Raw genomic sequence first — 17,872 nt, 5'->3', positions numbered from 1 at the left:
CTGATGGCTGGAGGCATTTCTGCCCTGATTTCCTACACGTGGAATGAAATGGTGGATCCAGGGCTGATCTTTTTATTTAAAGTCCCCCTCCTTCCCACTCTCTTTCCCTCCCGCCACCCCCCGGAGAGAATGAAGTCTGATCTTCAAGTTTGAATGCAACCACCTAGTGATTTTGGCAATCCAATCTCAACAAGGAAACCGTTTCTATGGCTCATAAAGAAACAAAAAACACCAGCGCCTTGATGCCTTCAACACTTAAATGATAAAAGGAGTGAATGCAGAATAGCTCTTCCTGGTTAGGATCTTTAGTATTTGTTCAGAAAGGGTGATGGAATTCACCCCCACCCTCACTTTCCGAAGGGTACTTTTGCTTTGTCTATTCAAAACAGATCAACCGGTTTTTATTTCGAGTAAAGAGGCTGACCAAGGATTGGTAAATGGGATTCGAGTACAGATCCGCCATCAAATACTTGCAAACGTACAGAAACACAGATTTAGGAGCAGGAATAGGCCTTTGGACCCTTGAGCCTACTCCGCCATTTGATAGAATCATAGTTGATCGGATTGTGGTTTAAGCTCCACATTGCTACCTTTTCCCTATAATCTTTGAACCTCCATGTCAATCAAGAATGGATCTTAACCGTAAAAATATTTAGTGACTCTGTCTCCACTGCTCTTGGGGAGAGAATTTCACAGAATGATCGATCCTCAGAGAAAAAAATTCTCCTCATCTCTGTCTTAAATGAGAGACAACTTATTATGTTCCTGAGTTCTCGTCCCTCTCATAAGAGGGAATATCCTTTCAGCATCCATCCTGTCAAGTTCATTCAGGATCTTTGTTTCAAAAGGATCACTGCTCATTCTTCTCAACTCCACTTAAAAGGCGACCAAAACTGTACACAGTATTCCAGATGTGGTCTTACCAACTCCCTATACAACTGTAGCAAAGCTTCCCTACTTGTACATTCTGTTTCCCTTGTGATAAGAATGGGGGAGCAAGTTCAAGGAGCTTCTGTTTCTGTACAACTTCACAGCAGTGTGAATTTGCTGGATATGTGGCAACCTGATGCAAAACGTTTCAGATCCAATTAAATCGGTAAACTAGAAAAAGCTCACCTCTTTATAATCTGGGACATTTGGTGACACATGCTCCTCTGCTTACTCTCAACTTAGATGCATGGTAGAAATTAGAATGTGGTTATTCAGGCACAGCCAGACTCCCAGCCCAAAGCTACTCTTACAGATCTGTTATTTCCTCTTTGTCAACTCTTTGAAATATGGAGGAAGCTACAGCACAAGGTACTGACTTGCACCCCAAAATATGTGTACTGATATTTATCCTCCACCTAACAAAATACTTGATTGATCTTAGATCATAAGACATAGGAGCAAAATTAGGCCACTCGGCCCATCGAGTCTGCTCCGCCATTCAATCACGGGTGACTTTTTTTCTCATCCCCATTCTCCTGCCTTTTCCCCATAACCCCGATCCCCTTATCAATCAAGAATCTATCTATCTCTGTCTTAAAGATACTCAATGACCTGGCCTCCACAGCCTTCTGCAGCAAAGAGTTCCACAGATTCTCCACTCTCTGGCTGAAGAAATCCCTCCTCATCTCTGGTTTCAAGGACCATCCCTTTAGCCTGAGGTTGTGCCCTCTGGTTCTAGTTTTTCCTACTAGTGGAAACATCCTCTCCACATCCACTCTATCCAGGCCTCGCCGTCTCCTGTAAGTTTCAATAAGATCCCCCCCTCATCCTTCTAAACTCCAACGAGTACAGACCCAGAGTCCTCAACCATTCCTGATACGGCAAGCTCTGCATTCCAGGGATCATTCTTGTGAACCTCCTCTGGACCCTTTCCAAGGCCAGCACATCCTTCCTTGGATATGGGGTCCAAAACTGCACACAATACTCCAAATGGGGTCTGACCAGAGCCTTATACAGCCTCAGAAGTACATCCCTGCTCTTGTATTGTAGCCCTCTCGACATGAATGCTAACATTGCATTTACCTCCCTAACTGCCGACTGAACCTGCATGTTAACCGTAAGAGAATCTTGAATAATGACTCCCAAGTCCCTTTGTGTTTCTGATTTCCTAAGCATTTTTCCATTTAGAAAATAGTCTATGCCTCCATTCCTCCTTCTAAAGTGCATAACCTCACACTTTTCCACATTGTATTCAATCTGCCACTTCTTTGCCTACTCTCCTAACCTGTCCAAGTCCTTCTGCAGCCCTGCTGCTTCCTCAATGATACTTTTGTATCATCTGCAAACTTAGCAACAGTGCCTTTAGTTCCTTCCTCCATCTTAAATGTGAACAATTCCTATCTTAACTACTAATCCTAGAACTAGATTTTACAGTTTCACATTTTTTTCCTGCAACTTGTTCCACATCTTGGTAGTTTTTTTTCTTGTCCCTACTTCACTGCTCAACAACCAGAAATAATCAGTTTCTCTCAGTTCATTCCTGGTACGATAGATGTGTTCAAAAACTATATTATCTCCAAAAATTTTTAATAAATACCTGACACAAGAGGCTGTGAAGTGAACATGATAGCAGACCCAGTGATTTGTTTATTGATGTGTGGGAAAAGTTCCCCAATTGACATACACATGCTGATGACAATTATAGTTGTCTCCATCCTCACCTGCAAGTGACCGGAGCTCATGGACTCCTTTGGAATATATATGGAATATAAAAGAAGGCATGTATTACTGTAGCTATAAAAGGCCTTTGGTAGCACCACATCTGGAGTAACATGTATATTTTGGTGTCCTTATTTTGCAAAGGATATAATTGCTTTAGATGCAGTTTGCGTGACTCATTCCTGGGAAGGGGCATGGGTTACCCTATGAGGAAAAGTTGGACAGGTTGGGCTTCACTTCCGGTTCCCATACCCTTAGAAACATGTTCTATCTTTGACTCTGAGATGAAAGCAAAATACTGAGGATGCTGAACATTGACTTCAACAACTTCAGAGAATGAACTCTCTCCTCCACCTTCACCCCATTTCCATTTATTTTATTTCATTCTGTTTCATCTTATTCATCCATTTTATCGTCCTTCTTTCTCACCTCCTCCACTTTCCATTCCAGCTCTCCTCCCTTTCTCCCCCCTCCCCCTTTCAGGGCAACTGCCACATTCCTCAGGCAGTCCTTTCACAATCTGCACCTTTGTTCTGCCATTCAAGCATTCTTATCACTTAATGGACATTTTTTAGCACCTTTCTCAGCTTTCTGTATCCTCATTTACATTCTCTTTGCCCCATTCCACCCTCATTCTATAAATCTCCGCTGATTCTCTTTGCTGTCAGTCCTGACAAAGGGTCATCTAGACTTGAAACGTTGGCTCTATTCTCTCCAGCAGATCTCCCACTCCACCTGACGAAGGAGCAGCACGCTCCGAAAGCTAGTGGCGTTTGCTACCAAATAAACCTGTTGGACTTTAACCTGGTGTTGTAAGACCTCTTACTGTGTTTACCCCAGTCCAACGCCGGCATCTCCACATCTATTCTCTTCCCACAGATGCTGTCAGACCTGCTGAATTTTCCAGCATTTTCTGTTTTTGTTCTATCCTTTACACCTCCCTTTTTCTCATCTACATGCTCCCACTTGGTGTCATCAGTGCACTGACAGTACCCAGCTCTACCTTACTATCAGCTCCTTTTACCCCTCCACTATCTCAAAACTGTCAGACCTCTTGTCCAACACTACTGAATGAGCTGAAATTTCACCCAGCTGAATATAGGAAAGACCAAAGCCAGTGACTTGGGACCTTGCCACAAGCTCTGTTCCCCAACCACTTTACATTTACTGGAAATTATCATCAGAGGCTGAACCAGACTGTTTGCAACTTTGATGTTACTTTTACCCCAAGGCATGATCATGCCAACACTAAAAGACTGTTTCTATCTTTGTAACATCAGTTGATACTGCCCTACCTCAGATTACCGAATGCTGAAACCCTTATTTATGTCACGAACCTGGGGACATGACTACAAGATAAAGGGCTGGTGAATCTCTGGAATTCTCTGCCCCAAACAGTGGTGGAGGCTGGAACATTAGATGTATTTAAAGTAGAGGTGGATAAATATTTGATAGATCGAGAGATAGAGGGCTCTGGGGAAATGGCACAGAAAAGGAGCTGAGGCTGGCATAGGTCAGCCATGATCTTATTGAATGGCGGGGCAGGCATGAAGGGCCTGGTGGCCTGCTCCTGCTTCTATTTCTTGTGCTCTTTGTTATCTCTAGACATAACTGTTCCAACGCTACTTCGCCAGCCTCCCCCTTTCTACCCTCCACAGGCTCTGCTGCCCAGGTCCTAACTGACTGAGTCCTGGTCACCAGTTAATCCTGTGCTCACTGACCATACATTGGCTCCTGGTTAAGCAATGCCTCGATTTTAAAAGAAATGTAATCTTTATTTTCAAATATCTCCATGGCTCCTCCCTAACCCGACAGCCCACATATGTCTGTGCTTCTCCAGTTCTAGCCTCTTGAGCATTTCCCACTTAAACTAATGGTTACTGTGTTTACAGATGGCAAAATTGGTCTTCAGCTCAAATTCTTTTCCCGAATCCACTTTCTGAATCCGGTTTTTGGTCATCTGCTCTAATTTTTAGTTATGACTCTGTTTAATATTCTTTGAAGTGTCTTGGGATGCTTTATGATGGCAAAGACATTGATATAAAGCCAAGTTATTGTTCCTAAAGTTTTCACTTTGGTAAATCCAAAGTTTTTACTTTGAGAAAATGTAAATTTGGGATCAATTTTTGTTTATTCATTCATGTCTATCCCTAATTGCGCTTGAACAGAGTGGCTTGTGAGGCCATTTAAGAGTGAACCACATTGTTGTGGATCTGGAGTCATAAGTAGGCCAGACCAGGTAAGGATGGCAAGTTTCCTCCCCTAAAGGACATTAACGAACCAGTTGGGTTTTTATGACAATAAGCAATGGTACCATAGTCATCATCAGACTTTTGATTACAGATTTTTATTGAATTTGAATGATGTGTGTGTCTTTCGATTACTAGTCCAGTGACAATACCACTGTCCCAGCTCATCTTGAGGCCAGTGATTTTGCAGTACAAACCAAGTATTGGCATCTAGCCTGTGACTATAACAATGAGAATTTTTCTAAAAATATGCTCAAATTTATCTGGTGAAATGGAATTGCTGTGAGCACATTAACAAGTGCAAACATGTCACATTCTCTGATTTACAGCAGCACTGCATTGAGTTATATTTTTGCCTCAAGTGCGTCCTTCTAAAGCATGCGCCTTTACAGCTGAGAGATTTATGAATTTAATTGGCATTTTAAGAATTTTTGCGATTAAAATCCTGAAAGATTGATATTGAAACAACTTTGGCATTCAAGCACAAATCAATAATTAGATTAGTCATTTCTACTTTTTTGAGAGTCGCTTTAGCTATGAAATGGCCAGTGTGTGCTAACACCACATCTGAAATCAGACGTTGTGGTGTTGACGGCTCCACGTATGTAGTGAAAAATAGAAATGATCAGAGTTTTTCCACGAAAAGGTATGCAGGTATTCAGCACCTTAAGTAAGCCTTTGATTTGAGGGTGTTTAATTCTCTGTCCGTGCAAGTGAAGTGCTGGAGATGGAAAGAAAGGAAAACATCCAGAAGCACTTTTATTGGTGCACCATTATCCTTTGTGGGGCAGCCTAGAACTATAACACACAATTTAAACAATTGGGGGGGGGGGGTTCCCCGTCTCACCCACCATGGGAATCATAGCGGGGGGGGGGGGTTCGCGTCTCACCTGCCATGGGAATCATGGGGGGGGGGGGCGTTTCCCGTCTCACCTGCCATGGGAATCATAAGGCGGGGGGGGGGGGTTCGCGTCTCACCTGCCATGGGAATCATGGGGGGGGGGGGCGTTTCCCGTCTCACCTGCCATGGGAATCATAAGGCGGGGGGGGGAGGCATACAAAGGTCTGGACTGACCTCAGGCCGGATTTTCTGGTTTTGGGGCGAGTGCAGCTGGAAAATCCCGCCATCCCATGTGGTCTCCCGTTTAAGACCCATGATGAGAATTTTCTCTTGAGGGTTGCTAATCTGTGGAATTCTCTTTCCAATGAGCAGTGGAGGTTGGTTCATTAGGGTGAGTTTGATAGATTTTTGATAGTCAAGAAAGTCAAGGATTCTGCAGGGCAGACTGGGAAGTAGAGTTGAGACCACAGTCTTGTTGAAGGCTCAAGGGGGCTGAATGACCTACTCGTTCTTGCATTACATTTAGTGTAGTTATTTGTTCTTTTCCACCACCTTTATATGTAAAGAGTTTCAGCAAACACCACTGGAAGAAGTCAAGCTAAGAAATCCAGAACATACTAAAGTACAGTGCTGCAATATAAAAGGTTTTCATTCATAAAAACAGTGGTCGAGTTCAAAATGTTGACTTGGAAATAGGGTTTTAACGTGTTATTTGGATTGAGTTACTTTTAATGCAATAACTTAGCTAGATAATCCATTAAATCCTCCTAAAATGTCCAGATTTGAGCTGTCATGTTCATTCCAAGCCAGTAGGTGGTGTGATAAACCATTTGCTAGCATTGGATGATTCATTCAGTTCATTCATTCAGAAACTGAGATTGTAGCCTATATCTGCTTAGATTCTGTACAGTTTAGCCACATGTCACAGATGGTGCTTTTAGAAGCTGTAGATCCATGGTCACACATGCAGTAGGAGATGAGAAGTTCGTCTTGCATCAGTTTAATGAAATTGCAGTCGCGGTCATGGTTCTGTGGTCTTTCCATATATCATTGTGCTTGCTGATATGAGAGCATGGCCTATTCTCAACATCTTATCTGATACAGCAGCATTATTGAGCAGAAAGTGATTGTCCTAAAGAGGAATTTATCTTAATTATCACCAAGGAAATCTAGGCATATCACCTGTTTGTGGATGTATCAATTTGCAGTGGACCTTCATTAAAGCATCGTTTGTGGTTCATAAGATTTTTTTTGGTCTACATCAAAAGCATAGATTTTCAATTTTGAGACTCAAGTTTCTTTCCTTGTGAAAGGGGATCTTTTAGTCCCAAAACAGTCCGTAGTGCTGGTGGATATTTCTAACTTTCATTTGGAATATTACTTGGAAAAACTACAATGATTGCTTGCATTGGAAGTGGAATTAGTGCAATACAAAATGCCCATTATTAACCTTTCTAACAGAAAAAAGTATCAAAATTTGGTGAAAAGGGAAAGCAATAAGACTGGAGATTAATTCCTTTGTGTCCATTATTTATTCCTTTCCCTTCCCCTTATTTCCTGCTACCAGTGCAACTGGAGTTTTTTTAAAAATTCATTCATTAGATCTGAGCGCCATTGGCAAGGCCAACATTTATTCCTCACCCCTGAGCCAGTGTCATAGTAATGGAGTAAAAAGTTCCTATATTTTGGATTACCAGCCTACTCCACTCGCGCACCCACACTTGGGATTCACCATCTCTAAATGGCTTCTGGCACCCATAGAACCGTGCTGTGAGTTGGCAAGAAATTATTTTGTGTCATCTTAAAAACACTTTTTGATTGTGTTCTTACTACAGATTGCGGCAAAAATTGGAGGGGATACAGGAACGCCAATAAATACGTCTGACTATGGATACGGTGGACAAAAAAGGCCTCTGGAAGATGGAGGTGAGTCCTGGCAAATTATCTTATCCTCTTTAAATTCATCAGTAGGTTTAATCTGATATTGTATCGTGGGTTAGTTTTTGGGGAGAGTCATTGTTGATTTACCATATAAGCAATTTTAAAATTTGACTTGATGTGTTTATGCAAATGATGGAATGACATCAAATAGCTAGCTCCTTTAAGAATAAAAAGTGCATCATGGATAGTTATGTCAAAATTCAGTCATTTTATGACGGAATGAGGACTTGCATTATTTTGAGAGTTCTACTTGCTGCAGGAGGTGAAGGGGTTACTGTACAGAATTTGTTTTGGTGCATTCATTTAAAGGTCTACGGTTTCATAAAAATGGAGCGAATCAGATTATCCCATCAGTGACACTTGCACAAATAGCCTGATCCACACAGGTCAACATTTTAAATGATTTTGTTCTAGCTGTGTGGAAAAGACATCTTCCACATTGATGCCAGTTGCTCTGTTGCTTTGCATTAATTTTCTACTTTCAAATGTTCTGAAATCTGTTAACAATGCTGGGCTTTTTCAGTTTTGCCATAATTAGTTAGGCTGCACCATTCATTCTGCTGTGAGAGTCTTCACTGCGATCTACTTCTTTGTAATGTCACAAAAACTCTTATTCACTCTTGATTCTAAAGACTGTTTTGGGTCAGTTTGAGGATTAGGGCAAAATAGAACCGAATTGTTCCATGTCACAATAGCTCTTCATTCTTTGCTCTGGAGCTTTTGGGGGGTCATTTTCAGGATCGGTGCCTTTTTTGCTTGGCAACATAACAGTTTTAACCTAAGGAGGAGTCTTGGTGACACTCGAGTCAGTCATTGTAACTTGTTGTCGAATGTGTAGATATGACTGTTGGGCAAGTCTAAAGGTGAAGGTGAGCGAGCACTAGGAGGGGCACTTTCTGTTTTGAAGGCGGGAAACGATTTGCTTTGATGGAGATAGCAAGAATTTTACTTGATGGTGTTCTGATACTAGCAGGTAATACACGTGTAAAAATATAGTCACCAGTTCGCGCACTGGACTAATATGGTGCTTAATTTTTAATGATTGGTGCTGTGTTCTAGGGGTTAGGGGATTTTCACAGTAACTTGTCAAAGCTTTGACAAAGGGTCATCTGGACTCGAAACGTCAGCTCTTTTCCCTCCTTACAGATGCTGCCTGACCTGCTGAGATTTTCCAGCATTTTCTCTTTTGGTTTCAGATTCCAGCATCCGCAGTAATTTGCTTTTATTATTTTATTGAATATTACAATTCTGTGGTTAAATAATTAATTTTCTTCAATAAATCTGATTTAGTCCACCCACACTTCCCAAAGTATAAGAATCGGAATAGATTTTATTCTAATTTGCAACGCGTTTTGTGCTGGAGAAAGATTGCTGATGAATTCTCACAGTAGGACCATCCTTCCCCTGTTACAGAAACTCGATCAAACTACAGAGCTGGGGGGGTATTAATTTTGAGTTCTTTGTCAGTTTTGTTACTGAAGCTGCTCTTCAAACCTGATGGAGGGAGAAGGAAAATCTCCTAGGACAGCAAGAGTGAGTTGCTGGTCTTGAGATTGATGGTGCACCATTTTGTGTCTCGGCCCGTATACATCCACTTTATGGGGATGATTACAATTTACACTGAGATCACCAGCTGAATGTGCTAAGTGTATTTGGTGGACCATTGTTTCTGGCTGCTAAATTTTGTGTGTGGGGAAAAGGGCTTGCTTTCTCAGAATAAAAAAAAACTTCCAAGTTTGTGGGCCTCCTGACCCTGTAGCATTTTTTTCTAAACCTGGTTTGAGATTGCAGTGAACCCCAAGCTGGACCCTCAGATCCTTGGGCAGGACCCATAGTTTTTAAATAAACTCGAAGTGCATTGCTACCATTTGGATATAAATGTGGCTACCATTTGGATATAGTTTCTATCTTTTGTACCCTCATATTTAAATTGCTTTTAAAGCTGCCTGCACCTTTAAGGGTTCTCATGACTCCTTGGTTCCTATTCATTTGTAATGCAAAAATGTTTTTTCTGTTACTTGGGATATAAAGCCATTTAAAATCTCCAGCTCTCTTATTTCAAAGCTACTAATTTTCACTTAATCTAATTTATTGGCTGATGTATTGTTTTAAAGATGAAAATTGATTGACCCCTTCACAATGATTCTGTTTTCTGTGGTGCAGTTGAGCAGCTATTTGCATCAGTTGAAAAAATTATTTGTTTTGCAGATCAGCCAGATACCAAAAAGGTCGCGCAGAATGACCGTAAGTAGTGCTTTTCCGGCAAAGCTTCTGTCTTAGTCAGTCACATCAGAATGGGATTCTTTCCCACTCATTTTCTTTATGAATGTTACGTGGTTACTCCTCTGTTCTGTTTTCGGAACAAAATTTATGGTGTGCTCTTCAGTTAATTCTGATTTATGTTTGCAAAGTATGTACAAACCACTTGAGTTAAGAGAATCACATTAGATTAGATTGCTGCTGTTGAAGAAGTGATGCCAGCACAGATACAAGGGTGTAGTGGCCTTCTCTTGATTCTATTATGGGAGCATCACGTACTTAAAACTTTAAATTAGTTAAAACCTTTTGCAGGTCTTTTGACATAGGCTCTGGAATATCTATTCTCCCAAAATAGATTGAGTTGATTGAGCATGCAGTTTAGTTTACAAAATAGCATCACAACTATGTCCAGGTAATAGCAGCGTGCTGGGGGGAAAAAAAACTGGAAATCCTGGAAACCAGCTCACGGTCATTATAACATGAACATTAAAAAGTAATTTTAGGTTAAAAATAATTAAAGTATTATATTTGTTGGCCACTACTTTTTTTCCCCAAAGTGATGTTCAGCAAATATGAATCCAACCATTACAGATTGAGAATTTGATTTCTGTTTGGAAATAACAGTTGGTATTGGATTCATATCTCAAATGTCTCGAGCGAACCTTCTGTGTACTGCTAATGCAATTACATCCGTTTTCAAATAAGGAGATCAAAACTGTACACAGTACAGCATGTGAGGTCTCACCACCGCCCTGTACAACTGTAGCAACACTTTGCTACTTTTATATACCATTATCCTTGCAATAAATGCCAACATTCGATTTGCCTCCTAAATCACTTGACGTACCTGCATACTAATGTTTTGTGATTACCAGATCCCTCTGTACCAACGCGTTCTGCAAACTCTCTCCAATTACATAGTGGACTGCCTGTCTTGTCTTTCATCTGACCTGAATTCCCATTTCCTCAGTGAGAATAAATGTGTTCTACAAAGTAAGGCGCTCAACTCATTTTGTGAGCCTTACTTTGTCTTCTAATTTGAACAAAATTTATCTGAATTTCTATCTTTGTATGCTTTATTAATTGCCATTTTAGTTGAGAGAAAAAAGTCCTTGTCAAATACCATTTATGACTTCAGGGGATCCCAAAATGCTTTTCAGCTAATGAAATACTTTTGAAGTGCCATCAGTATTGTAGAAAGTGCTGCAGCCAGTTTGTGCACAGCAACATCCCACAGATAGCAATGTGCTCTTACAGTGAGAAGATCGTGGAATTTCAATTTCCCGCACCCTCTGACCAGAGTTCCCTTGCTTTTTAACTTAATGGTCAGTCATATCAGGCTATTCTTGCCTTACCTACTCTGTTGCCTTTTCCTGTGAGCAGATGAATGGCACTGAGTTGTTGGAAGTTTAACGAGCAAAAATGTTGGCATTTAGTTGTCTACTTTGCAAGGTGCTTGTGTATAAATGCAGCGTGCACTGTCACTCAGTTGGAAACTTGCCAGGTAAAGAGTGGCATGATTAAGAAACTGGTAATGAAATAATGTCTCCACTAGAGTCTAAGAACCAATGAATCCAATAAGGTATTCAAGAAAAATGTTGCCGAGATAGTGGCTACAGTATGGAACCTACGACATGGAGTACTGAAGATGAATACAATAGATACATGAATGGGGAAGTTTGACAAGTATGTGAAGCAAAAAAGAATGATATGCAAACATAAGTTTGACATATGGTGGGCAGAGGCTTGTGTGGAGCATAAACAGAACCACAGAACTGTTAGGTCGCATGGGCCTGATGTAAATTCTATGCAGGGTGCTCCTTAAAACCGATACAAGTGTAATTCATGTTATCTGACTGACCGTTTCATGCTATGCATTTTCTTGTGTTTAATTATCTCTGTTTTTATAGTGATTGACAGATTATTGGTTAATATTTATTTTTTTTCCCCTTAAAGCATTTGGAGCACAGCTAGCTGCAATGCATCAACAGAGGTAGGAAATAAATTTATTATCTTTTTACACAGTGGATCGTAAGATATCGCTTCATACTGGTGGATGTATGATATTTTATGTGTCTTAGATAATTGACTTAATACGATTTATTAAAACCAGTGCTGTGTGATGTAGTTTCATCACTATTTAAGTTAAATATCTACAAAATTATTACATTTATTACAGAGAAGCATCAAGTGGTACATTTTGATAGAAAGGATAAAGTGAGGCAATATAACGGGTACTATTTGTAAGGTTGATGTGAGGATAGAGAGTTTCTGTGCAGAAAGGTTGAAGGTGGCAAGGCAGGTTCAGAGTAGTTAAGGAGGCAGCGCCAGAGACCGGGGATCAATTCTGGCCTTGGGTGGCTGCCCGTGTGAAGTGTGCACATTCTCCCCATGTCTTTGTGGGTTTCCTCCCACAGTCCAAAGATGTGCAGGTTAGGTGGATTGGCCATGGTCAAAGTGCGGGGTTTTGGGGATAGAGCAGGGAAGTGGGCCTTGATAGAGTGTGCTTTCAGAGGTTAGTGCAGACTTGATGTGTCAAATGGTCTCCTTCAGTATTGTAGAGATTCTATGACTCTGTGGAGCCATATAGTATCTTAGGCTTAAGTAGAGACAAGGAGACTACAAAGGCAAGGAATTTATGAACAACCTTCTTTTGCACTGACACAGCCTCGATGGAAGATTGTGCTCTGTTCTGGACATTTATTTCTGGGAGAATATGAAGGCTTTTAAAGGGGGTGCAGAAAAGATTTAAGAAAATGGTTCCAGGTATGAGGGATTTCAGTTGAGTGGGTAGATTGGAAAAGCTGAAGTTATTCTTAAGAGAAGGTTGAGAGGAGATTTTATTGGTGGTACTCAATCATGAAGGGTCTAGAAAGGATAGATTGGAGAAGCTGTTCCCTTTTGCAGAAGGGTTGAGACCAGGAGAGCACTGATTAATGGTATTTGACTGAGCCAGAAATAATAAGTGAAAAAAACCTATTTAGCAGTGAGTGGTTAAGATGTAAAATGCACTAGCTAAGACAGTGGTGGGGGTGCATATAATCGTGGCTTTCAAAAGGGAATTGGAAAAGCACTTTGAGAGAGAAAATTTGCAAGACTATGAGGTAAGGGCAAAGGAGTGGGCCTGGCTGAGATCTTACAGAGAACTGACACAGATACAATGGGCTAAAAGGCCTCTTTTCTAGGCTTGAAAAATAAAATAAATCACTAAATATAAGATAAAACTTGACTTTTTAACAAAAAGAGGTAAAACGCAAGTTGTACATTCCTAAATACTTAGTCATGTATTAAATGATGTTTAAAATAAATTTAAAAGTAATAAAAGAAATACAATAGATGGTACATATAGATGATATTAAAAGATGCACTCACCTGGTTTTGAATTGACTGGGTTCCATCTAGCGGCAGAAGTTGTTCGGTGCAAGTAACAGTCCCTGGACTTGAGATGTTTTTATGAGCTTAGAGGGAAACTGAAGTGGGGCAAAAGGAGCCGGTTGAAGAAGTCTCCGGTGGTGGCAAGAATATTCCTGTTGCAATCTAATTTGTTGCATAGTTCAAATAAATTGACTCAATCAAATGATTTTAGAAGATGTTCATCAGTAAAGGTTGCAGAACAGCAGTGGACATTTTGGTTAAAATGGAGTTGCCCTTGCATACCTTTATCCAAATGACAGTCTTTGGTGTATGAGTATGGAATGTTGGAAGGCTACATCACGGCTGAGTAAAATTCTGCTCAGATTGATATCTGCATTTGCCCCGTTTCTGGTAGCAGTCACTGTGTTGCTAACCTGATTGAATTTGATTTTTCAGTACTCTTGCAGTTCCTACTATGCTAGCTATATAAATCAGATAAAGCAAACCTGAGATGTTGCTGATCTCTCTGCCTCATATTTGGTGCTATAACAAATTGATTAATTGGGGAAACCATTTTTGCTAAAATTGTAGTCCAAAGATTGCAGGTTAGGTGGATTGGCTATGCTGAATTATCCCTTCGTGTCAGGGGGATTAGCAGGGTAAATAGGTGGGGTTACAGAGATAGGGCCTGGATGGGGTTGTGGTCGGTGTGGTCTCGTTTGGCTGAATGGCCTCCTTCTGCACTGTAGGCATTCTATGATTCTATGCAGTGGCCGAGAACTCATTGGAGAGTGACTGCTGTAAACTGCAAAACAACTAAATGCTGTACAAACTGTTGGGTAATTTCTGAATTTTTCTATAAAATTTAGGTCAATAGCCACAGAGGAATACAAAGTACCTGACGGCATGGTTGGATTTAGTAAGTTAATTTATAAGTTATTTATTGTTGATTTATACTCGCATATATACTGATGATAAGTGGCTCGATCTCTTGACCCCTCCACTGCTTCACTGTCATCCTGCTTACCTGACATCCAACCTTTGAACTTCAATTATCTTTGGGAAAGACTGACGCTATCTTTGAGGGCCCTTGCTGCAAACTTCCTGCCTTTAATACTGACTAGTAATATCACCAGCCGCAGTCTTCAGCTGAGTCAGATGGTTGGTATCTTTGGCTGAACATGTGATTCCACTGCCAGAGAGTGGCGAATCTGTGGAACTCTTTGCCGCAGAAGGCTGTGGAGGTCAGGTCATTGAGTGCTTTAAGACAGAGGTAGATAGGTTCTTGATTAATAAGGGAATCAGGGGTTATGGGAAAAAGGCAGGAGAATGGGGATGAGAGAAATATCAGCCATGATTGAATGTGGAGCAGACTCGATAGGCCGAGTGGCCCAATTCTGCTCCCATGTCTTATGGTTCTCCTCTTTGACTCTCAACATCTACCTCCGTAATAACACCTGCCTCTGCCCATCTGATGTTCAAGTTTAGCATCTACCTTTTCCACAACAGCCCCTGAAAAGCATTGGTTTGAACTCCAAAAAATTAGTCAAAGATGATTTCATTTTCACAAAACCATGTTGACTTTGCTTGATTGTATTGAGAGTTTCTAAGTGTCCCCTATAACATCCTTAATAATAGACCTTAAGCTAATTCGCTTGTAATTTTCTGCTTTCTGTCTCCCTCCTTTCTTGAATAGAAGAGTCACGTTCAGTATTTTCAAATCTGATGCAATAATTCCAGCATCTCTGGGATTTTGGAAAATTAAAAGCAATGCATCTACTATTCTAGCATCCACTCCTTTTAAGACCCTAAAGTGAAGTCCATCAGGACAGTTGTTATAATTTTCTTTGTACCTTTCCCTTATAATTGTTGATATTACAAGTTCTTCCCTCCATTTCACATGATTCACGGTTAATCCTGGGTTATTTGTATCTTCCATGGTGAAGACAGATGCAAAATATCTGTTCAATTCATCCACCATTTCCTTATTTTTCCATTATGAGCTCCCCCATTCTCATTTAAGAGGACTGACGTTCACTTTACTTAATAATTTCCTTTTTAAACACCTTGCTATCTGCTTTATTTCTAGCTAGCTTTCCCATGTACTTGTAAATTTCTCCATCATCATTAATCATTTGGTCATTCTTTGGACAGAATATAAAGAAGAACAAACTTCTGACCTGCCACACACACAGCAGGCAGAGTTGGTGGCTGAGACAAATTGCACCCAAGCCTCATGCCTTTCTTCCATGACTTGTATGCCTATCCTGTTTCCGAGGGTTCATGAGATCTGGTTGTGATCTTCCCATGTTCAGCATAGTCATGAGTGAGATCAGTTAATTCAGTGTCAGTCAGACCTCCAAAGGAAATTCCTTAATGGCGGCACAATGGTTAGCATTGCTACCTCGCAGCGCCAGGGAGCCAGGTTCGATTCTGCCTTCAGTGACTATGTGGAGTTTGCACATTCTCCCCGTGTCTGTGTGGGTTTCCTCTGGGTGCTCACACTCCAAAGATGTGTAGGTTAGGTGGATTAGTGGGGCATCGGTGGCACAGTGGTTAGCACTGCTGTCTCACAGCGCCAGGTACCTGGCACTGTGATCACTGTCTATGTGGAGTCTGCACGTTCTCCCCGTGTCTGCATGGTTGTCCTCCGGATGCTCCAGTTTCCTCCCACAGTCTGAAAGACGTGCTGGGGGATTTTCACATTAACTTCATTGCAGTGCTAATGTAAGCCTACTTGTGACACAAATAAAACTTTAAATATGTGGGGTGGCCCTGGATAAGATGCTCTGTCGGAGAATCGGTGCAGACGCGATGGGCCGAATGGCCACTTTCTGCACTAAGAATTCTGTGGATGCTTGAGGGAAAAAACCTGATGGAAACTTTCTATAAATTAATAGGCATTTTGAATCTTGGTGTATGAAGGAGCATTAGAGACAGATAGGTATGCTCATCAAAGGTTATTCTATTGGTCCTGAGTCAATGCAGAAAAGTAAAGACTGCTCTCTTTAGTAAATGTTCAATGTTTCAGTAGTTTGTGTGGCACGTGTGTCTTGATACGAAATATATGCTGAATAAGAGTGAGAAAATCCAATCTCTTCACCAACCACCACTACCCTGACCCTTAACCAACCCACAGCATCTCCACCACTACCCTGACCCTTCACCACCCTCCAGTACCTCCACCATTACCCTGACTCCATTCCTCATTTTGAGGTTTGAGTTAGGGTTTTTTGTTTTGCTGCCTCACTTGTGCCTCTCCCTGTTTATGCAGTCTTCACACCTATCTTCATTCCTTATCTGTTTCCCGCTACCATCTCCTGCATTCTCTTTCCTCCTTTCTCTTCCACCATCCAATCTTTTACTAGGGAATAGAGTTTGCAAACATTGGGTGTATCAGAAGGTTTTCTGGTTTTCCTCTAGAGGATAGATTGAAAGAGATGAGAATCACCGACTTGCTTTTCATGGAATCAGTTGCAATATAGTGTATGTGAAAAGTTGTGTTCACAAGAAAATTTGACTTAAATGTGTGGAATGTCTAGGGTTTAAAACTGCACTTTGATGGAGCTAATGGTGTTTTAACTGTGTTTTTCTTTTAGTAATTGGTCGAGGTGGGGAACAGATCTCGCGCATACAGCAAGAGTCTGGATGCAAAGTTCAGATTGCGCCTGGTAAGGGTTTGTTCGTCTTGAATTTTTTTTGGTTAAATCATTTGCGTTAATATCGAATCAGAAGCTTAGTTTTGCTATGTACAGTTGAGAAACTGTTTGGGCTGTAATGAGCTGTTATTACGATATACTGCGGTAGTCTGGGCAAATTGTCAGAGAGCAATAGTTAACACATTCAGAATTAGAATTACATACTCCAAACGTGCTAATTTTGTTCTTGGTCCTCCAGATCTTAATTTAATTCCTCTTGATTGAAGGGCATGTTCCCCTCTCCCTTTCTCCCATGTACTTATGTAGCTTTCCCTTAAATGCATCTAAGCTAATTGCCATAATCCCTTTAAATGCATCTGCCCTTAATTGTGGTATCATCCTTGTGAATCTTTTTTGTGATTTGCCAAGTCTTTATGTAAATTGAGACCAGATCTGTGCCCATGGTTCTCTGCAGAGTCATAGAGTTTTACAGCACAGGGAGAAGCCCTTCGGCCCATCATGTCCACACCGGCCATCAAGCACCTATCTAATCTCATTTTCCAGCACTTGGCCATAGCTTTGTATACTATGGCGTTTCAAGTGCTCATCTAAATACTTCTTGACGGCATGGTAGTTAGCACTGCTGCCTCATAATGCCAGGGTCCCAGGTTCGATTCTCAGCTTGCGTCACTGTCTGTGCGAGTCTACACGTTCTCCCCGTGTCTGCGTGGGTTTCCTCCAGCTGCTCCGGTTTCCTCCCACAGTCCTGGTTAGCTGCACTGGCAATGCTAAATTCTCCCTCAGTGCAGGCACCGGAGTGTGGCGACTAGGGGATTTTCACAGTGACTTAATTGCAGTGTTAATGTAAGCATACTTGTGACACTAATAACTAAACTAAATCTTTCCTATATTCCACTCATCGAAGCAACTAACTATTAATC

The 17,872-nt window shown here is 41.1% G+C and overlaps 1 protein-coding gene across 12 annotated transcripts in view; it reads left to right on the top strand.

Annotated features, from left to right (window-relative positions):
• The window catches only part of fubp1 (far upstream element (FUSE) binding protein 1), a 39,985-nt gene that overhangs the window by 674 nt on the left and 21,439 nt on the right, over positions 1 to 17,872 (top strand). For all 12 annotated transcript variants that reach the window (XR_013498558.1, XR_013498557.1, XR_013498556.1 and 9 more), the window contains exons 2-6: positions 7,575 to 7,665; positions 9,889 to 9,924; positions 11,896 to 11,932; positions 14,163 to 14,212; positions 16,893 to 16,964. Coding sequence is in view for 8 of the 12 variants with exons in the window: in XM_078218958.1 (XP_078075084.1) it covers positions 7,575 to 7,665; positions 9,889 to 9,924; positions 11,896 to 11,932; positions 14,163 to 14,212; positions 16,893 to 16,964 (286 nt within the window). In the remaining 4 variants the exon portion in view is untranslated. The remainder of the gene's footprint in view (positions 1 to 7,574; positions 7,666 to 9,888; positions 9,925 to 11,895; positions 11,933 to 14,162; positions 14,213 to 16,892; positions 16,965 to 17,872) is intronic.

This window comes from Mustelus asterias, chromosome 8 (assembly GCF_964213995.1).
Source record: "Mustelus asterias chromosome 8, sMusAst1.hap1.1, whole genome shotgun sequence".
NCBI lineage: Eukaryota > Metazoa > Chordata > Chondrichthyes > Carcharhiniformes > Triakidae > Mustelus > Mustelus asterias.
Note: the sequence above shows the minus strand (reverse complement) of the source record. Positions and strands in the feature narration are given on the sequence as shown.